The following is a 22,238-nucleotide window of genomic DNA, read 5'->3' on the forward strand; positions in this document are numbered from 1 at the left end:
AGTAGGCTTATGATGTATATTTTTAATTTTTAGTAACTTTTTTCTTTATTATAAAAATAATACATGCTCAGGGGGAGGGTATAGCTTAGTGGTAGAGTGAGTGTTCAGCATGCAGGAAGCCCTGGGTTCAATCCCAGTACCTCCATTAGTAAATAAATAAGCAAGCCTAATTACTCCCCCCCGAAATACATGCTCAGTACTGAAAACTAGAAAAAATGGAAATCACAAAGAAAAACATTAAAAATCACCTGTAACTCCATCATGCATATATAATTATAGATATAATTTTTACATTAAAATGTGCTTGTATTTGTTAAACTTTTCAGCAATTCAAAAAAATATTGTACCAGTTCTTCCCACCAGAGGAAGGGCGGGTGGGTGCTGTTTAAATTTCACTGATTAAAAACTTGTACATCTGCTGTGGAAGGTTTAGAGCCTGAGACCCGTGACCTCCATGTGCCTTGTGCCATGGGTCGGGGCTTCTCAGCCTCATCACTGTTGGCGTTTGGGCCAAATAATTCTTTGCTGTGGGGCGTCCAATGCACAGCAGGACATTTAGCTGGATCTCTGGACTTTACTTACTAGACGTTACCCACCCCCATACCCGAAGGTGTGACAATCAGAAATGCCCCCAGGTACTGGCAAGTGGCCCCTGGTGTCTGGGGCAGGGCTGAGGAAAGAGGAAGGTCCTGCCTGGCGGGAAATCACACCTGGAAAGTGTCCGAGGGTCCAAGATGGAAAATCTTAGGCAACGAGAATGAGATTCAGTCACAGCCACAGTCTTTGTCAGCAGTTACAACTAACAACTGACTTCTTAATAAACTTTTTATTTTGGAATAGTTTACAGAAAAGTTGCAAAGATAGAGGTCCTGTACACCGCTCACCTAGTTTTCTCCACATTGTTAACATCTTAAGTTACCATGGTATAGTTAACAGCTGACTTTTAGAAAGTAAGAATAGTTTTCTTCTCTGGGCTCAGCGTGGTTCTTTGAGAATATCTGCTGTGTCTGTGACACGCCAGCGGTTGCATCTCAGTGCTGGGGAAGGGGAGGGTATAGGTGAGCCCAGGTTGGACACATGTTCCTCATCACTGGAGCTGCGCCATGGGTGCTGTTCTCTTTGATTTTAACTTTTATATCAAAATTTTCCATAATAAAAACCTTAAAAGAAATATAATGAGAAGTTGTCCAAATACTGTTAGATCTTAGCGTCAGAAGGAACCTCACAAGTCATTTACTCCTAACACAAAACCTGTAAAGACGGGCGATGACAAGTTAGCCGACTTGATGAGGGCGGCCCGCTGGTGTCGCCTGCCTCCACGCTCCCACTTGGCTCTCCCGGACGTGCCGTCTTCAAGAGTAAAAAGCAACAAGCTCAGTTGCTTTTCTTGAAAAGAGAGCATCAGATTTCAGTCCAGCTAAAAAGTGTGTGTTTACATGTGACATCTAAATGATCTTCTTGCCCATGGTTACTTAGGGCTATTAGTTTGTAAAATGGTCGCTTGTGTCCCGATTGAGAGATGTTTGTGCGTGACCATCCGGGCCCTCTCACGAATGCAAGTCAGCGCGGTTACTGGGCCTCTCTGGCCGCGGTGGCGGGGGTGGGCATTGGATGGATTCCAGGCCTGTTTGCCGTTGCAGCATCACCCTCGGTGGGTTCGGAGCGGACCGCTTCTACCTGGGCCAGTGGCGGGAAGGCCTCGGCAAGCTGTTCAGCTTCGGGGGCCTGGGGGTCTGGACGCTGATTGATGTCCTCCTCATCGGCGTTGGCTACGTGGGACCGGCGGACGGCTCTTTGTACATTTAGCTGTGGTCCTGTGCTTCCCAGAGGAGCCGGGCTTAGGAGACGTCCATTTGCCTGTAGGAATCGCTGTGCTGAGTGGTGCGTGTGTGTTTTTAATGTACAGCATCTGTACTGTGTCTGCCTTGATGAAGGTAAAATAAACAACCCTCAACCGTGCTTACCTGGAATTTATTTGCCTGAAATATATTTTTTTTCTGTGAAAAAACTTAGACTAACTTAAACTTGAAAAACAACCTGTGCAGCAACTGAAAATCTGTTCAATTCCTAGGCTTTGATTTTATGTTGGTCATGTCGGAGTGTATCGCTTGTATCTCGGCCTGAATGCAATCTGCCTTGAGAAGCTTTTCGGCTGTGATTACAGGAAGTGGGATGTGTTTTTGTTCTTTAGCTAAATAATCTGCCTAAACGTCAGTCATCTGTAAGTTTTGAGATGTAATATGTATGTAGTCTGGTCTTTACATGTGACTGTTTGAAGTAAACTGCAGAACTTCTGTGCCTGGTTGCCACGATTTGAATTTTGTTAGTAATATAAAAGGTCATGAGAGTCCTGGAAAATCAATAAAATTACAAGTTCCTTGAAAAAGATTGTAGACTTTTTCCTGTATGTTTTTTATATTAAAATATAATCTTGAATAATCATAGCAACTTCCTTTTATTATTCAGAAGTAAAATGTTTATTTTTCAAGGCATTGCTGCACTGTAATAGATATACTCGTAATTGACTGTTTCATTAACACACAATGGACACGTTTAAAACTGTTTCAGTGGGATAAATGAGTCTGTAGATCTGTTGTAGGCCCTTTTTTGAAGGAAAAACACTTACTAATCCAAAATGGGTTTGACTCATTATTTCTTTTGAAACATTTACAAATTCTTACCATTTTCCCCTTGAAATGGGGTATCTGAGTATTAACTTTTTAAACATCTGTGTTGAGAGCTAGAAGACTTAACCAGCGTGTCAGATCTTTAGCTAGAAAACATTTGAGAATATCTCCATACATCTCGGGTGACAAAAACATACTTTCTTCACCAGATTATGAATTACAGTTCCCCCTTTTGAAGGGGCACTGAGCCACTTCGGCATGATAACTTGCCATTTTAGAACAGGCTGCTTTTGAAGAACAAGGCTCTCATCTGCGCAGGTTGGTCCCGTTGAGTAACAGATCCAGCTCTGGGCACTAGGTGGTGCCTCCCCATCGCGTCTGCTCTCCCAGGATATTTCCAGAAGCAGCCAGTCTTTACTTGTTTTTTCCCCTGGAGCAAGAACGCTGCCGCTTCCAGGTTGGCAGCCCCATTTGCACGGGCCTTTCTTCTCTAGAGCAAACACTTCCTCACCTGTCACAGGTGCGTGAGACTTGGCACAGCAGGTCTTCAGAGGAGGACCTGTCCCTGCAAGGAAGCAGCCCCTGTGCTAACGATGGTGAAGATTTGCCTGGAATCTCCTTGCTTAGCTCTGCGGTGAGGAGGATCTCCACGGCTGAGATGACACACCGGGAGGTGATGGGAATTGCTCTCGGTCTTCACAGGGAAGCTGTGGTCCCAACCATTGACCATCTTTATGGCTTTGGGGCCTGAGTTAATTAATGAAGCTCCAGCGTTTAAAAGGTGACATCTAAAAGGTTCTCAATCCACAAGAGGACACAAAGGAACTTGTTCCTAAATCCAAGAAAATTTTTACGTGGAGATTGACTTTGGAACATAAAGGATGTAAGCAAATCGGGAATGCTTCTTAACAAAGATTTGATAGAGCTGGTGGCCTTTGAGACAGAGCTAGAAGGAAAACAAGGAGATCCCCAAATACAGTTTAAACAGACTGATGAACAATGACCTCATACAAGGGCTCCCAAAGCAAACCAATAAAACTATGTTCAGAGGGCACCACAGAGGGTGGGTGTGGTCTTCAACAAATCCCACCAGCCTCTGCAGGCAGCAAAGTCACGTTTGGGTCTGACCTTTAGGGTCTGTTCCTGGGTGCTGTGAGCTCTGACCAGAGGCTGTTAGCTAGGGAACCTGTTCACATATCAGTCACCAGCCTCTCTTGACAGTTCTCTGGAAGCGCAGAATTTATCACTGCTGCGCGCTGTGTGGCATCCCCCCGCCTCCCGTACTCAGGGTTTCTTCCTTGCTTTGTCAGCGCTCTTCCATGCGCCCAGCAGTTCCTTGTGGGCAGGTGCTGTGTTAATTTATTTCTCTCTGCCCCATCATTCCTAGCACCACATCTTGTGCACAGTGGCCTCGTATATTTGCTGAGTGAGTTAGTTCCCTGGCATCTTAGAGGTACTGGAGCACCTGAGTGCAATTCTGGGCCCCAACAGTCAAGGTGGCTGCAGGGAGGTAATAATACAGACATTGGCTTCAAGTGACTGTTGGCCGCGGCACCATGTTAATCTGATTCCTGCAAATTGCTGAGGTTTATGGTGCTTATAAAAAGAGATTTTTAGAAGATCTTAACGCTTCAAAATTTAAAAATGTAAAAATGCCTTCCTTATGCCACATGACTTGTTTCCCTATATCTTTTAAAAATACTTTCTGGCAGAATCGCATTTATTTTTGGCACGTCTTCTGCTAAGGGATTTGCAAGTGATTTTAATTCATCCTGGTAGCCACGAGTGAAAAACAAAGGCGATGCAGCCTTTCAGATACATCAGGAGAGCTTGCGAAAGCAGGCAGGCAGCGTCCTTCACTCCCCATCTCAAGCTTCTACGCCACGGCTGATGAAAGTACCCTTGCTAGAGTTTAAAGTGTCACAAGGACGGTAGAGGGTGTGTAATTTGGTATAAATTCTTAGGTTGAAAGTATTGAAATTGTCTTCTATAAACACACTTATGCAAAAGGAGGAAGTTTTGATTGAGACACTTGGACGTAATGTACTTTTTAAAATTGAAGTATAGTCAGTTACAATGTGTCAATTTCTGGTGTACAGCATAATGTCTCAGTTATGCATATACATACATACACTCATTTTCATAGAGACACTTGGACATAGTTTTCAAAGAGGCTCTGCAAGATTAGGACCGTGGTTCTCTGCTGTATCCCAGCTTTGAGATCCCTAGTGGGCACACAGTAGGTGCACAGGGGACTATTTGTTGGAAGAATGGACAATGAGGCGTCTCTGGGAGTAAGCTAAAGACCTAAAAGTACTGCTGAGAATGCCTGGATAGAGGGAGAAAGCAGCTGATCACAACATCCCCCTTTCCAAACACTCAGGGACATGAAAACAGTAGTTAAAACTGGCATCCCCCTTTCCACAGACAACAAGCAAACAAACAAAAATCCAGCAGCAAACAAGGAAAGAGATAACCAAACATCCAAAACGTTCAAAAGTGATAAGGAGAAAAACAATGATGGCTCAGATCTGAAAGGCTGCCCTGCGAACAGTCTTGGTGAATCAGCAAAATCCAGGAACTCTGCCTCAAAAGAGACTAATCGGGAGAAGGCTGACATGGTTATCTTTTCCCTGTTACTGCGGGGAAGTGGAAAGGGCTGTGGGAGAAAGTGATGAGAGGCAAGTGGACAACCAGGACCAACTCTGATGGGTGTGGAGGTTCCAAGCTCAGCTGAAAGGATCCAAAGCCCAAGATGGTTCCCAGGGGTGATGAAGTTGGCTTTCTAACCAGGGGGAGGAGACATTGGATGGGGACATTTAGAAAACCTTAGTCAAGAGACCAGAGACCAGGGGGAGTGTATATAGCTCGGTGGTTGAGTGCATGTTTAGCATGCACGAGGTCCTGGATTTGATCCTCAGTACCTCCATTAAATAAAAATAAATAAGTAAACCTAATTACCTACCCCCCAAAAAACCCCCAAAGTTTAAAAAATAAATAAAACCTAATTACCCAATAATTAGTAAACCTAATTACCCCCTCAAAAAAACCCTAATTACCTCCCCACCAAATTAAAAAAAAAAAAAAAAAAGGAGAGACCAGATATTCTATCAAAAATAGTCTCAGCTAGGCTCTTCCCTGCCTCATCTCTGCCTGTCAGGCTCCAGGACATTAACCAGAACGCAAAATACAACTTTCAAACTGCTGAGAAAGAAAAAAATAAATAAGGGAATGTGTTCACCTGATGTCATGAAGTTGCCCACAGTACACAAGAACACAATGAAAAGAAATGACACAGTTACTGTGTGACTCTGCAATTCTACTCCTGGTTCCGGGCCCAAGAGAAATGAGAATGTATGTTCACACAAGAATTGTTCACAGCAGCCATGTTCCTAATCATCGAAAGTGGAAACAAACCAGATGTCCATCAACTGATGAGTGACGTATAAACAAAGTGTGGTCTTCTAGATACAGTGATTTGAAATACAAATAATAAATGAATAAATAAATAGACAAAATGTGGTCTCTCCATACAATAGAACACTCCTGACCTTTGGGTCACTCTTTCTCCTTCCTAATAGTCTGAGTTTCCTTCTATTTTCATTTCCTTTCTGTCCAAAGAACTTCCTTTAGCTTTTTTTTTTTCCCCCTTCATCTTGTTTTAGACATTTGATTGTGATGTGTCTAGGCATGGATCTCTTTGGGCTTATTCTGTTTGGGGCTTGCTTAACTTCCTAAATCTGTAAGTTTGTATTTTGCCAAATTTGGTAAGTTTTCATTCATTACTTCTTTATTTTTTTAGCACTACACTTTTTCTTCTCTCCTGCTGCGTCTCCAACGATATGAATGTTAGATTTTTTGGTTGAGATTCTAGCCATTTTTAAAATCTGTGCTCTCTCTGTTTAAATTGGATAATTTCTCTTTTCCACCTTCAGGTTCATTGAGTCTTTCTAATGTCATCTCCATCTGCTATTCAGCCCATTTAGTGAGTTTTAAAATTTCAGTTATTTTTCAGATCTCAATTTGTTGTTGGCTTCTTCTTAAGTCTTCTTTAATCTTTGCTTGAAGTTTTTTTTTTCTTTTCCCCAGAGTTAGTATTTTTGGGGGAACATACATATGGTTGCCCCTTTAAAATTCTTGTCACATAATTATAGCATCTCTATCATCCTGTTGTCAACGTCTGCTGATTGTTTTTCCCCATTCAAGTTGAGATTTTCCTGGTTTTAGTGTGATAAGTAATTGTGCAGTGTGCTAGGACAAATTGGGTGTTATTTTCTGAGATTCTGGTTTCTATTTCAATCTACTTTTGGAGCAGGCAGTCAACCTGTGTGGGTTCAGAGTGCATGTCCTGGCACACTGTTGTGGGCTGTGGTTCAGATGCCAGCGTGGTTTCCAGTGCTGTGTTTCCCGGAGGCCAGTCTGAAATGGGAGCAGTAGTTGACATTGTGGTTCAGTTTTCCAGTCTCTTGATGTGTTGATCTGGTTGGTCATGTACGGGCTGTTTGGGGATATGCCCAGGGCTTCATCCACCGAATTAAGTATCCCTGTCTCCAGTTCTTTTCGCTCTTGTAATCCTCACCCCAGCTCTCAGATTGGGAGGGAGTGGGTGCTGCTTCTTTGTTCTGCTTAGTGCACAGTGGGGCTGGTCACAGTCTCCGCAGCTGATGTACTAGTTGGTTGGAGTGAGCACCACCTCTTTGCTGACAAGTGTTTACTGCAGACGGGGAACGTAGACAGGGATCCCCCTCACAGTTTCTACAGTGCTGGGTTTGGAGCAGCCGCTCATGTTAGTGCAGGACCAGAATGCTTTACCCCCAAGTCTGCCCAAAGTCCCCTTAGTGTGGGGCAGGGATGATTGACAGGGCTTCTCAGTCTCCATGGTCACGTCCAGTGGGGAGGGAGGGGCCCCCTGGTCAATGTGGGGCAGGGATGGTCCACAGGGCTCTGCCTGCAGTCCCTGCGGCTGCAGAGTTGGGTGGGGCTGTGGGTGGAGTAGCTCTTTGGGGGTGTTCATCTGGAGCAGAGGGGTTCTCTCTGCGGGGCTGCCCTGTATCAAGGCTTTTGGAGAGAAGCAGCCTTCCTTGGAGCTCGGAGCGTGTCTGCGCTCGATGGCCTGTGTGGGTTGTGAGCTCTCTGACTCTCAGGCAAGGGTATGTAGGGGGAAAGAAAGCTTCACAAGGAGCTCACCGCCTGGCTGTTGCTTGCGTCCCAGGGTCCCCGCCAGCCCATGTCTCTCCTCCGCGCAGTCTCCTGATCGCCGCTCTGGGCATTTGTGCAGTTCTGTTTGCAGACAGTTGTGAGGAGTAGGATGAGATGGGGTTCCTCTGTTTTGTCTGGAACCAGAAGCTGTGAACTCTCCTGCGTCGATTGAAAATAAGAAAAGTGTTTTGTATTTACCTCCTTTTTGCCATGTCTGGTTTTCTTTGCTTCTCTGTGGACAGGTCTCCATCTGTCATCACCCTCCTTGTGGCAGAGATTAAGGCTCCACTTTTGGTGTTGGACCACTTACCACTTTCAAGGCCCCCTCCTCCTCTTCCCCTGTTCTGCCCCACATCAGGGGCAAAAGCCAGTAAGGAAGCTGGTAAGAGAACCTGCGCATCCTTCCGATGGCGCCAGCTGGGTGCCTGAGCCCTCCCCTCGCCCCACCCGCACCCCACCCACGGCAGAAGTCGAGGTCACTGGCCCCAAGCTGCTCCCGCCTTTCGTCCTGGCTTACGCCCTCCCTTCCCTCAGGAAATCCCACAAGGTGCTGTGGCTTCATCAGTCTCAACGTCTCCACCATCCCCCTGGGAGGGGGACCATCCCACCCTCCTTGGGGTGACCATCAAACACCCCTTCTGCCTCAAGAGCTCTCCTTAACATTTTTTGTGATGCAGGTCTTCTGTCAGTGAATTCTATAAGCTTTTGTTTGTTTGAAAATGTATTTATCTTACCTTAATTTTTCAAAGATGTTTTCCCTGAGTATAGAGCTCAGAGTTGACAGGCTTTTTCTTCCCTCACTTTAAAGACGCCTCTCCATTGTTACTAGGCCCTCGTGGTTTCTGATCAGAAAGTCTGTAGCTCTTATCTCTGCTCAGCTGGGTGTAATGTTCCCTCTTTCGTCTGGCTGCCTTCAAGCTTCTCTTTCTTTTTTTTTTCTTTTGTTTTTTTTTTTCAGTTTTCCCCCCAGTTTTATTGAGATATAATTAACCTACAGCACTATAAAAATTCAAGCGTACAGCACAATGATTGGATTCACACATACCATGAAATGATTACCACAAAATGTTTAGTGTGTTACCGAGTCCAAACTCATTCTGCTTACTGCATGACAGGCCAATAGATCAGGAGATGAGGTGTTGGGGCAAGGAATAGCCACTTTGTTCAGAAAGCCAGAAGACCAAGAAGATGGGGGTCTAATGTCCTGGAGAACCATCTTCCCCAAGTCAGAATTCAGGTTCCTTTTATACTAAAAAGGGGAGGGGGTATTGTTGCTTGTTGCAACTTCTTGGTGTAGGAATTCTTTGTTCTTGGAATCTCTTGCTCTTGTAGCTGTCCATGTGAGTCAGATCGTGGTGTCTCTGTAAACCTCCAACAAGACAAAGGTTATTTTCTATCCTGCAACTTATCTTTATATGAATGGAAAAGTGTTAATATCTTTAAAGCCCTGAGAGAGCCCTGAGAATGGGCTGTCCAGTATATTTCAGGCTCTCAGCAACATTTTTTTTACAAAAAGTGCAGAACCAGCATGACTAAGTCTAGGAAACAGAGCACAGGGTTAGAGCCAAAGGAACAGATCTAATACAAAGTCAGATTTGTTCTTTTCTGTTGCAAGTGGACAGCTATCATCTCATAGAAATACAAAATAAAAGAAAAAGTTTTCCTTGTGATGATGACTCTTAGGATTTACTTTCTTAGCAACTTTCATATATAACATAGGCAGTGTTAATGATATTAACCATGTGAAGCCTTTCTTTTCAGTTTTCAGCATTTTGACCATGATGTGTGTATTAGGTGTGTGTTTGTTGGTGTTGAGTTTTCCTTTTTGGTTTTTATTCTTTTGGGGGTTCTCTGAATTCTTGGAGCTGTGGTTTAATGTCTATTCTTATCTTTGGAAAATTCTTGACCGTTATCTTCAAATATTTCTCCCTTCAAATTCCCCCTCTTCCTCTGCGACTCTGATTACGCGGGTGTCAGACCGTCTGACGGTGTCCGGCAGCCCTGGGAGGCTCTGATGTGCTTTATTATCTTTGTGTTTCAGTTCACATCATCTCTATTGGCCTCGCCTCAAGCCTGTTGATTTTCCCAGAGCTACATTCATTCTACTCATGTGCCGTCACAAGAATTTCCCATCTCTGGTATCACTTAGTTTATTTCTAGGATTTCTATTTTACTCTTTCTTGTAGTTTTCATCTCTGGTGAAGTTTTCCATCTGTTCGTGCTTGCTGCCCCTTTCCCACTAAATGCATCTGCGTATTAATTATAGTTACTTCAAAATCCCCGTCTGACAGTTCCAAACGTCTGGGTCATCAAATCTATTTCTATTGATTGCTTTATCTCTAGATTGTGGGTTTGGGGTTTTTTGTTGTTTTTTTTTTTTGAAAATTGTAATTTTTTGACTGTATGCCAGACACTGTGTGTACAAGGACAGTACAGACCGAGGGACATCATGTTTACACCTGCTGATCAGCACGCCTCTTCTGTCTGGCTTTCAGTGTGTTACATTGAGTCACTTTGTTGGGGGGGGGGGTTGAGCTGGACTTGGGTTTTGTCATTGCCATTGCTGCTGTCAGTGCAGCTAAGGCCCCTGGTTTCTCCAAATGGGGGACCCTTTTCCCTTGTGCTTACTGGGGGGCCTGATGGGTTTTCTCAGTGATTCCATTACTCGTGTCACCGTCAGCTGTTCCTGGTGCCTGGGCTCTTTCTGTGCTCTGGCCTCCTGTTCCTCAGCACGAGGTTTATGGTTGGGGGTGGGGGGGGTGTCCTCTGCTGTCCTGGTCCTGCCTCCTTCTTAGACCCTAAATCTCAGTGTGGGGCTTCCAGCCCTCCTGCCCACGGCGGCTCAGATAGGCCTGGAGTCTGCATTGGTTTTGGACGGGGGATTCTTGCCCCTCCTCCCTCACTGGTAGCCCACCTCTGCTCGATACTGACACAGGATCCCGGGCCCCAGATACTTTCTTATCTTTCCGCAGAAATAGGAGGCTTCTGCTTCAACCCCCCACAGTCATGATGGATCTTTCCTTGCGTCCTTGGGGCAAGAAGTTTCTGATTTGTGGGCTTTGCTTGTCCCCTTTCTTCAAAAGCCGTGGATTTCTACCTGTGCCTGGTGAGAGGGACGACTTGGGGCCCTTCCCTCAATGTCTCGACCTCTGCTTCATGGCAGATGAACTGGGGAAGCGGTGGGCTTTGTGCCGTCCTCCCCGGCCTCCAGGGGCCGCTGGTCTCCCTTGCGCCCTCATATCCTCTTCCCTCCCTGTCTCCTGCCCTGCTCCTAACACTTCTCCCAGGAGCCCTCAAAGATCTTGCTCGTGAGTGCAGACTCCCCAAAGTCTGGATTCCTCAGCTGTTCAAGATGTACATCTGGTCCACACTTAGCCTTGAAAAGTCTATCCCATTGTTTGCTGGTGTCTTCATACCCCGTGGTGGCCACGCACTTCTCCCTGGAGGTTCTGCTCCTCTGGAATTCAGCTGATTTGGTTGTCTCTCAACCTTCCATCTCTGCTAGACTCAAGAAAAATGATAATTTTTGTAGACTACCCAGATTTTTCTCGTTCTTTGCAGCTTTCTACTTCCTACAGAGGCAAAAATTAGATGCTTTAAATCAAAGTTACTACCTCACTTTCATTTATCTGCATTTATTGAGAGCATTGCATGACCTTTTTTTCCCCAGTTATATACTTCTGTATTTATGAAATTACTTTTAAAGAGTTTCCCAGTCATATCTAAAAGCTAAAGGCTGTGAATGATCCGCTTTTCTTCTTATTTTGTAACCTAGTAACCAAGGTTATTCATGAATATCCAAGTTAAGCTTTTTCCCTTTGAAAAAATTTGAGTCAACGTATAATCAGAAGGTTAATTTTTCCTTTTTCTTTTGTAATTTCTCGAATTACAGGCAGACCTCATTTTATTGTGTTCTGCTTCAGTGCACTTTGCAGAAATTGTGTTTTTTTTATAAATTGAAGGTTTCTGGCAACTCTGCATTATCAGATGATGGTGAGCTTTTCTTAGCACTGAAGTGTTTTAAAATTAAGGTCTGTCCATTGTTTTTTCAGACATAACGCTATTGCACACTTAATAGGCCCAGTATAGTGTAAACATAACTTTTATATGCACTGGGAAACGAAAAATTTCTTATGACTCGTTTTATTGTGATATTTGCTTTATTGCAGTGGTCTGGAACCAAACCCACTGCGGTACTATGCCTGCGGTACTATGCCTGTATCTTCTTTTAAATGTATATAAACTCTCCACAACCAATTAGGATAGTATCTCCTGTGCATTTTAAGAGACCCTATAATGTGATTTATGTTTCCTTTGTGTTGGGGCTGTTTATCTGGGCTGGTTGGTTCCACAACGTGGGCATAATAACAGAACATTTTTGTTATTACTTAACGTTCCAACGTCTGTGGCTGTGTAACAAATCACCTCCAAGCTTAGTGGCACAAAACACTCGTTTGCACAGATACGGAGGATCAGAAATGTGGACAAGGCACAGCAGAATGGTTCGTCTCTGTCCGGTGATGCCTGGGAGACTCAGAGCAGGGGGCTCCCTCTACCCCAGGGTCCCTGCAGGGGTCTCCCTGTGGCTCTCGCTCACACAGCAGAGGCTGAACTGCCTGTTCCCACCGGGCTCCAGAGGTCACCAGCACCGCTTGTACCATGCTCTACTAAGTGAGACGGCTACAGCGGCCCACTCAGGACCCAGGGGAGCAGACAGAGTTCGTCTCTTGCTGGGGGAGTGGGAACATTCAGGAGGAGCACATGTGAAACTAGACGTGTTTCGGTGGGTATTTTTAGAAAGTATAATCTACTGCCATTAATTTCCAAAGTCTTTAAAGTGGTGAGGGAAAAAAGGAGAAAAAGAAGTTGAGCAGAAGCGGGCTGCAGTCTCCCTTGGAGCCCCTTCAGAATACCCCAGACTTTCTAGGGCCTGTTTTCCTTGTGGCTGGGATGGGACAGTTAATTTCCAGTTGTTCCTTTGTTTGCAATATTGCAATATTGTTAGAAGAGTTTCCACTTTGAGTTTTTAAGGGCTGGTTAGCCCTGTATCCCTTTTAGGGCCATGCCAGTTCGCTTTCCTCATCCAAAGCCTTGCATCTGCTGGCCCTACCACAGATGGATGGTGGAAGGGGGCCAGAGATGGTGGGAGGAGGCTGGAGAGGCCTGCAGGGCACGTGCTCAGTATGAGTCTGAAATCGTCACTGAATTTACAACAGCCGAGACGTGGAAGCAACCTAGGTGTCCATCTACAGATGACTGGATAAAGAAGATGTGGTGTATTTATACAATGGAATACTACTCAGCCATAAAAAAGAATGAAATAATGCCATTTGCAGCAACATAAATCGACCTCGAGATTGTCATACCAAGTGAAGTAGGTCAGATAGAGAAAGACAAATATCATGATGTCACTTATATATGGAATCTAAAAAAAAATGACAAAAATGAACTAATTTACAAAATAGAAACAGACTTACAGACATAGAAAACAAACCTATGGTTACCAAAGGGGGAAGGAGGTGGGGGAGGGATAAGTTGGGAGTTTGAGATATGCAGATATTAACTACTACATATAAAATAGATAAACAACAAGGTCCTACTGTAAATCACAGGGAACTATAACATCTCGTAACCTATAATGAAAAGAATATGAAAAATAATACATATATGTATAACAGAATCACTTTGCTGTACTTTAGAAACTAACACAAAATTGTAAATCAACTATACTTCATTTTTTTTTAATTAAAAAATGAAATCGTCACTGAAATTCTTCCTTTCTGACAGGGCATTTGGGAAACCTTTTAAGTAGACAGTTTTAGAATGTGAGTTGAATTTAGATGTCTTTCATGTCAAGTAAAGAATATAAGCCATTGAGTTTTCAGGATTTTTTCCCATCTGGGTTCAGATGCCTCTCAAACTAACAATCCTGTCTATGTTCAAAGTTGCCAAAGTGGCCAGCTGATTTCAAGTTGTGCAGGGAAAGTGAGCCGTGTACGTGCGTTAGACTTACAATGGGCGGGCATGGAGTAAGCAGGTGTCAGCATGATAGGGGCACAGACCTGGGCCGAGATGAGACCCCAAGAACTGTGGTGGGTGGTAGGGGGTGTGTCTGCAATGCCGGGTCCCCAGAACCCGGCCCAGAGCCTGCTGTCATCAATGGGGTTGCCCAGGACCCTCCTGTCATCTGTCTGCGTGTCCCTGGCACCTGGGAGTAGACGTCTGGAGGGAGAGGACAGACACAGGCCTTGGAGCGTGCTCCAGGAGGGACGTGCTGGGCCCACATCTGCCTCTCTCTGCAGACGTCCTGTCCTCTGACAGGAAGACAGCACTCAACTCAGTAACCGGCCTACTGAAGTCTTTGGAGTTCAGGCTCACTCCCCTTGTCACGGCAGGCAGGGTGGCCTCAGACAGATGGTGGCTTGAGGGGTCTCAGGTGTACTTGTAATCAGCAAGTCAGGAGCCTGGGCGGTGGGACTGAGGGTCTCAGTTGAACTGTGTGGAACCTCTATCATTGAAGCCCACCCACCTACGACCACTAGGAGCACATCAGTTGCCAAAAAAGGTGGGCTTGTTTAGCTTGCTGCCCCCAGGGAGAGACTTCACTCCCAATGCCTCTGAGCCCTCGGTGGCTCTGCCGTAACTGGGTTGCTGCAATGTTCAGTGAGCTGCATGGATTTTCAGTGGTCGATGGACTAAGAGATGCCCCAGAGAAATAACTCATTTCCTCGTGGTCTGGCTCTTCCTCTTTTGAAAGCTTTCTGAGTGATGCCTTCCTGGAGGGAGAGCAGGGGTTGCTGAGACCTGACCGTGCTGTGCTAGGGGTACACTGGGGACCCCAGCTCATTTCTCTGCTGGCTGAGCCAGGCTCTGTGGGGGCCAAAGGACCCCAGGGTGCAGGCCTGCCTGTCGCCTCCCACGTGTCCCTCGATGTCATGCACTTCCTCCTGCCTTCTCCAAAGGTGCTCTTTCTGCTTTAAAGAACCCCTAGACTCAGCTGGATTCAGAGCTCAGGCAGAAGGCCTCCAGGACAGGAAAAAAGGATGGTCTAGGCTACGGATGGAACACAAACGGAATGCCTGCCTCCACTTCCCATCCTGTTGTTACCGAACCAGACTTGTGTCGCTTGCTTGTGCACAGTAAAGCCAATCTACTGACCCCAGGTTGAGGTGAAGGGAAGTGCAGTGTTTATGCAGGTGCCAAGCAAGGAGTCCCAGCAGCGAAGGCTTAAAAGACCCAAACTCCCCAAAGGGTTTCAGCAAAGCCTTTTTAAAGGCCAGATGAGGGAGGGGTGTCCCAGGGTCTGTGATCTGATGTGCACAGTTCTCTGGGTGGTTGATGGTGAGCTAACAGGGCAGTATCTCAGGGGTTAACTTTCTCAATCCTTAGGTGCCTGTAGGTCTGGGGTGCTCTCGACCAACAAGTAGCTAATGTCTTCTATTTGGTGCTGGTTTTAGCATCTGTAAAACAACTCAGGAATATGCATCAAATAGTGTTATCCGGTGCTTCAGAGAGGAGCTACAGCAGAGGATGTGGGGGACAGGTCAGCCCGGGAGGCCCCACGGGGTCCTGCTCAGTTACACTGTGACCATGACAGACATCACTAGCTGCTCACCGATTATGGCGTTCTTGCCTGCTGAGGGTGAAACTGGCCTTGCCACCCTTCTCAGCAGAGCACACCAAGCAACCAGTCCCACTGGGACATAAGTTGAAGATTTTTTGTCATTCCCTGGACACACTTTGAATCTTGGAATGCAAACATTACTTCAGCCTAGTCTGGTTTGTGGAGCCCTAGGCCAGAGTTCTGCCTCCTGCCATGGTCCCATGAGATGTCAGAGGAGGTGGCATCCTTGTGAAGCCACCCTCTGGGATCAGACTGAGACCTGTCATAACCCAGGGCCCCTTGGGAATAAGGCTGGGAACCTAGGCTCCTTGGAACATAAAGAAGATGGGAATTTGCAAAGTTCCGCCAGCACATGCAGGAAGGAGAGTGGGACATTTGCAGACACAGACTCCTTATCTAAACTCTGCTGAGTCCCACTTGAAATCCCTTGGTGACATAAAAAGTGGAGGAAAGTACTTGTGTGAAATGGTCATCTTCCTAAGATGAAAATCTCCGGTGCTGTGGGACCCTGCTGAGGAAAGGCAGACTTACCCCCTAAATACCAGGACCTGAGAGCTGGAGGAAAGCTTTGAAGTTAAAGCAGGGCAAAGTTTAGATCTTAGAAGAGGAATGTGTTATCTTTCTATTGCTATACAACAAATTAAACTTAACTTTAAAAACCTGAACTTAAAAAAACCCAAACATTTATAATCTCACAGTTTCTCTGGGTCAGAAATCTGGGGTGGTTTTGTTTGCTGCTTCTGACTCAGGCCTCTCACAAGGCTGTGACCAAGGTGTCCAGGACTGGGTCTTCTCTGAAGGGGAGGAGACAGTCCCATGATGTTGTCCTATAATAAGAAATAGATACTCTGATGTTTGTCCACAGTTCTTGGCACAAAGCTCCCAAAACCTTTGTAATGTCCTTAGTGATTTGAACAATAGAGGCATCTTTTGTTAAAGTATTTGATTTTTGTCTGCAGTTTCCAACACGTTTCTGAGTAATGAAGTTGAAATGGGTATCTTTTGTTATTCACAACAAACCCCTAAAAGGGAGTTTATGTTAATGAGGTAATTTGGGGGAACTCCCTAGAGAACTGCAGGATGGGGGCTGGTTGCCATGGGAACCAACCAGGCAATTACAGGGTTGGAACTTTCAGCCCCGCCCCCTGACCTCCGGAGAGGGGTGAGAGACTAGAGGTTGAATTAATCACCAAAGGCCAATGATTTAACCAATCATGCCTATGAAGAAGCCTTCATAAAAACCATAAAAACATAAAAAGGTGTGGGGATCTCAGAGCTCCTGGGCTGGTGAACATGTGGAGATTTGGGGAGACTGACCTGGCCCTGAGATATAACTTGGTATAACTTTTCCTGGATCACTTGATAATAAATCAGCAATCTAGGGGGGGAAAAGAAAACCATACATCCCCGTGCCAGGAGGGTGGCGCAGGGCAAACTCCATGAGGATGGGAGCTCTTCCAGACCTCACCACATCAATCTCTTCTCCTGGCTGTTCTTTGGTTCCCTTTAATATCCTTTGTAACAAACAGTCACCTGGTAAATAAACAGTCTCCTGAGTTCCAGGAGCCGTTTTAGCAAATGATCAAACTGCAGGAAGGTGTCACAGGAACCTCCACCCTACAGCCAGGTGGTCAGAAGTCCAGGTGACAACCTGGACTTGAGGCTGGTGTCTGTAGCGGGGGTGCCTTGTGGGACTGAGCCCTTAAGCTGCGAGGCTGACGTTTTCTCCAGGTGCAGAGTGTCAGGATTGCGATCAGGACACCCAGACGGTTTTGTTACAGATTTTCTCAGTATGGAAACCCCACGAATATGGTGACTGGAAGTGTCAGAGGCAAAGTCCTGAGAGTGAAGAGTGAAGGAGAGGAGGAACACAGAGGACTGGGTTTCATTCCGCTTCTGAGCTCACTCCTGTGGTAGATGGAGGGCCTCGTGTCGCAGAAAGAAGATGCCAGCTTCCGCCGGGACAAGACAGTAAGAGGCCTGGGAGCCTGAGGAGTAGCTGGGAGTCTGGCTGAGAGTCCCAGGGGGACCCTGGGGAAAGTGCTCAGCAGTAGGAGGGACCAGCCGGGTCCCATGTGCCCAGGGGTCAGGGAGACAGGACAGAGCTGAGTCTGAGGGGGGAGGCTGAGCAGCTTGGACTCAGCACATCCTGCAAGAGAAACGGTGAGGGGAGAAGACGGTCGGGGGCTGGAGGGCTCCAGGTGCAGAGAGACTCTGTAGCTCTGAGGAAGAGCATCGTGTGCACGTCTGTCTGATGGAACTGGTCCTGTCGAGGGGAAATGGACGATGCAGGACAGGAAGAGGAGGGTTTCTAGGTGTGTCCTCGGGGTGGCGAGAGGAAAGGGTCTGGTATGAGCGGTGGGCAGGCTGGGTAGGTCACAGGGGTGGGTAGGTGGGGATTTGCAGGAGCACTTTTCTGTGTCTGCTTTTCCCCTGAAATGGGAGGCCAGGTTGTCAAAGCAGCCGCCTCTCAGTGATGCAGAGGATGCAGGGAGGGGACTCGTGAACAGAGATGCTCAGGATTCAGGGTTGAGAAACCCAGCAAACAGTATCACCTTTCTTACCTCAATGTCACAGCGACTACATTTTCCAGACCGAACATCCCGACCTGTTGTCTGACGTGTGAATGTCAGGGGCTGACAGGCAAGATTGATTGAAAGAGCAGAATGGTTCAGAAACATCTAGCCCTGTACTTTCCAGACAGTCGACAAGATGGGTATAATCATGTCTGTTATACAATAGATGTCGTTTCCTTAGAATCTTTCCCGAGCAATGATCCCATGAGGCAAAACACTGTAAATATCCAATTGAATCAGCAACATCTTTCTACCTACCTCTGTCCATGGGGACCTCTCCTTGTGGTCTTTTTATTATTATTATTATTATTAAGGTGAAATTGACATATTATATTAGTTTCAGGTGTACAACATAATGATTTGATATTTGTATACACTGCAAAATGAGCGCTATAATTTGTCAAGTTACCATCTGCCATTATGTAAAGTTGTAATTTTTTCTTCTGGTGATGAGGACTTTTAGAATTTACTCTCTCGGCAAATTTCAAGCATGCACTACACTATTATGACTGTAGTCTCCGTGCTGTACATTACATCCCCATGACTTATTTATATTATGACTGGAAGTTTGTACTTCTTGACTCTCCCTTCACCCATTTCCCCCACCCCCATCCATCACCATTATGTTCTTCGTATCTGAGTTTTGTTTTCTTTGTTCATTTGTTTTGTTTTTTAGATTCCACAGATCAGTGAAATCACACAGTATCATTTCTGCCTGACTTAGTTCACTTAGTGCCATTCCCTTGAGGTCCATCCCTGTTATTGCAAATGGCAGGAGTTCTTTCTCTTTTCTGGCTGGGTAATATTCCATTGCATATCTATACCACATCTTTTTATCCATTTATCCATCAACCAACACTATGGTTTCCAAATCTTGGCTATTGTAAAAAAAAAAAAATACTGCAGTAACGTAGGGGTGGCTGTATCTTCTGGAACTAGTATTTTCACTTTCTTAGGATAAATACCTAGTGGTAGAATGGCTTGATCACATGGTAGTTCTATTTTAAATTTTTTGCAGAACCTCCTTACTGTTTTACGTTTTTAGTGAAACAGCGACCTCTCCCAGTCTTGAAGGGGTGGCCTGTGGGAGGCGAGCCTTGTCCTTCCACCTGGCCCTAGACTGGTCTCTCCAACCTTTGGAACTGTCTAAGCAGCCTGATTTATCCTGGAGACGTCCCAGTCATAGAAAGTGTGCTGAGCGTCCTGTCAAGTGTTGCAAAGGGAGCAATCACAGTCAGAGCCTAGTTTCAGGCTGCTTGGAAGCCAGTGAAAGTATGCAGATACAAACGATCCTGTGGGACTGCAGTTAGAAACCCACAAGACTGCTGGCCTCCAGACCTGGTGATCCGGAGGTGTCCGCTGGGTGACAGCTGCAGAAATTGGGGCTCCAGCTGAGTAAGTGCGTCAGCTCATTTCTGGGAGGCATGGGCCAGCCATAGCGAGGCCCAGACAGAGCACTGAGACAGTGTCCCCCAAACCTGAATCTTACCCTCAGGCTGAAACTCCAGGGCAAGGAAATAGGCCTTTTTCCGGAGGAGGGGGCTGCGGTATAGCTCAGTGGTAGAGCGTGTGCTTAGGTCCTGGGTTCAAATCCAGGTCCCTCCATTAAAAAATAAATGAATAAACCTAATCTCCCCCAATCAATCAATCAATCAATATACAAGAAATAAATGCTCTAAAAAAATAGGGCTTTTTCACAGGCAGACTAGGGGGTGTGTTTCTGTGTGCTGCTCTGGGGAGGTAACCTGCCAGGAACTGTCTCCTCAGTTTTTACAGTCCCATGGGATGCGGCCACACAAGCCCCCCATTCCTTGCCCCCCAACCAGAGTCAGCATCATGGAGATGCACCTGTGTGTCTGCACACAGCTGCCGGCTTCAGTGGGGCAGCGGGAGGGGCAGGGTCTGTGTGCTCCTGGCCGCACTAGCAGGGCTGAGGGAGGGTGGAGACTGGCACTGCTGGGGCCTCTGTTAGGAGAGAGTCCCAGCAGGTCCCTGCCCGCCCCACACCCAGCAGATTAGCAAAGGGATTCTGCTTCGCCAAGAATCCAGGCACTTTCCAAAGTGCTGCTTTTGCACTGGGTCCTGGGCAAGTGAGTCTGTGTGGGACCCTTTGAGAGCAGACTCTCGGTTCATACACCCTTTGGGTCTCCTGGACACATGCTTTGTTCTTTCTCTTTTACTTTTCCTTTTTTTTAATTGGGGTACTAGGGATTGAACTCAGGACCTAGTGTGTGCTAAGTAGGTGCTACACCCTCCGCCCACCCAGCACTGTTTTTCAAAGCCAGATGTTTGGGGAGCTCGTCTTTTAAATGCAGGTCCCCAGGGATGGGGTACCTGTCGTGGGAGGCTTCACTCCTCAGGGAGAAATTCATTTCTGCCCTGTGCTGTCCCTCCTGATCGTGGGTCACTGCGCGGGGGATGGGTGAGACTGCATCTCTGCCTCTCCTGTCTCCATGTGGCCCTTTTATCCTTGGTTGTGGAGGACTGCTCAGCTGGTTGTCAGATCTTTCCCAGGGGGAACTGTTCCACAAGTGGCTGTGGACCCGGTGTGTCCCTGGGAGGAGGAGTTCATGGGCTTCCTATGCTGCCCTCTTGGACCCACTCATGGTCTTGATATTTGAAATAATTGTTATTATTGCCCAACCCCAGGATATCTTTCCCTATCAGGGGTTCCAGAAGCAATGTTCCTAACAGATGTTTTACATTTCATCTGCCGGAGGAGTCTATTTTGAAATCTTAGTTCTCCTTTCATTTTTTTTTTTTAATTCTGTAGATACACACACATTTAGCAACTGAAAGAACACCTTCATTTATATTCCATGACTCTGTGGGTGAGGGAAGAAGAAACTGTTCAGCATATATTATATTTTTAGGTTGTTAACCTCCCTTTTTTCTCTTTTTCTTTTTTTTTTCCACTAGCACAATGAGATTAACATTTACCAGCAACTGAGAATTCCCAAGGCAGCAACAGTACATAAACTAAGCTGAAGATTGTCCTCTCGGTGCCCCTGGGGTCAGCCCTGGGCTCTGCGCCCTCTGAACGAGCAGTTAGAGGATTGTCAAGGTCAGTGGTTCCCCCCTTCTCAGGAAACTCAGTCTGAGAGCAGTTAAGGTGCCTGTGAACAGAGCCCTGACTCTCTCCTTTGGGACCGCGAGTCTCTCCCCTGCTGTCCTGGGAGTCCCGGGAGTCAGGACCGTGCTTTGTTCTCCTGTCTGTACCTGGAACCCTGTGGATTCTTTTGAGGCAGCAGATGTGGTGGGCACTAGGGATGCCCATAACCTTTCCACATCACCCAGGCGTCTTCACTGTCCCCTTATTGTGAGTGTGACTGAGAAGAGGTCCATACAGCCTCAGGCAAGGCACGGGCAGAGGCAGTGGGGTGGGGGCGCCTCCCGCACAGTGGTTGGGGGCAGCATTGGGTCAGCAGGTCCGGCTCTGGTTCTGTAGCTCAGCTAGAGCCTACATCTTCAGTCTTCCTGATATGAGACTTCTCACAGCCACCAGTAACCCCTCCCACCGAAGCCAAACTGAGTGAATCTGTGGGTTCACGGCACGGGCTCAAACATGATCTAACTGGGGGTCCGTTTTATGAAGAAGAAACAAAACTAAGCAGAAAGGTGAATATTTAATGTGAAAAAAAGTAAGAAAAGAAGTCACAGGAAAGAACAAATTTGAAACCTCAAGCATTACAACATTCTGAAAAATCACGTAATTTTAAGAAATAATTTTATACCCTAACATACCTCTAGGATATGTCTTTCCTATGTAGTTTTAATAATAACTTTGGTTTTTAAAAAAAAAACAGTGTTGGGTTTTTTTGGGGGGGTGGGAGTTGGGGAAGTAATTAGGTTTTATTTATTTATTTTATTTATTAAAATGGCGACACTGGGGATTGAACCCAGGACCTCCTGCCTGCTAAGCACGCACTCTACCCCTGAGCTATATACCCTCTCCTACAATAATTCTATAATGGCATTTTCTGTAAAGAGAGAATTAAAAGATAAATGAGGCTTTCCTCTAGCACTGATGATTAAAATTTGATCTTATTGATAATTTAGTTATTTTCAGCTTTACCACTTGTCATTAATGCAATGTCATGTAAAGTTCTGTATTGTTTCCAATTTGAGGAAATCTTTGTCAACTTCCCATCATATGTGAGCTCAGAGATTACAAGGCATCTCAGGTTTTCTTGTGCAGCGGACAATCTGAAA

General features: G+C 46.0%; 1 protein-coding gene across 3 annotated transcripts in view; it reads left to right on the forward strand.

The window, feature by feature from the left end:
- TM2D3 (TM2 domain containing 3) overlaps positions 1 to 21,742 on the forward strand; it is a 29,792-nt gene extending 8,050 nt beyond the window's left edge. For 2 of the 3 annotated variants that reach the window (XM_031440464.2, XM_064480518.1), the window contains one exon: positions 1,641 to 2,388. In XM_031440464.2, coding sequence (XP_031296324.1) covers positions 1,641 to 1,806 — 166 coding nt within the window. In that variant the 3' untranslated portion in view covers positions 1,807 to 2,388. Of the gene's footprint in view, positions 1 to 1,640; positions 2,389 to 20,945 lie in introns of those variants that run through there. The other variant, XM_064480520.1, reaches the window with a different exon arrangement.
- Positions 21,743 to 22,238: the final 496 nt, after the last annotated feature.

This window comes from Camelus dromedarius, chromosome 29, assembly GCF_036321535.1.
Source record: "Camelus dromedarius isolate mCamDro1 chromosome 29, mCamDro1.pat, whole genome shotgun sequence".
Lineage (NCBI taxonomy): Eukaryota > Metazoa > Chordata > Mammalia > Artiodactyla > Camelidae > Camelus > Camelus dromedarius.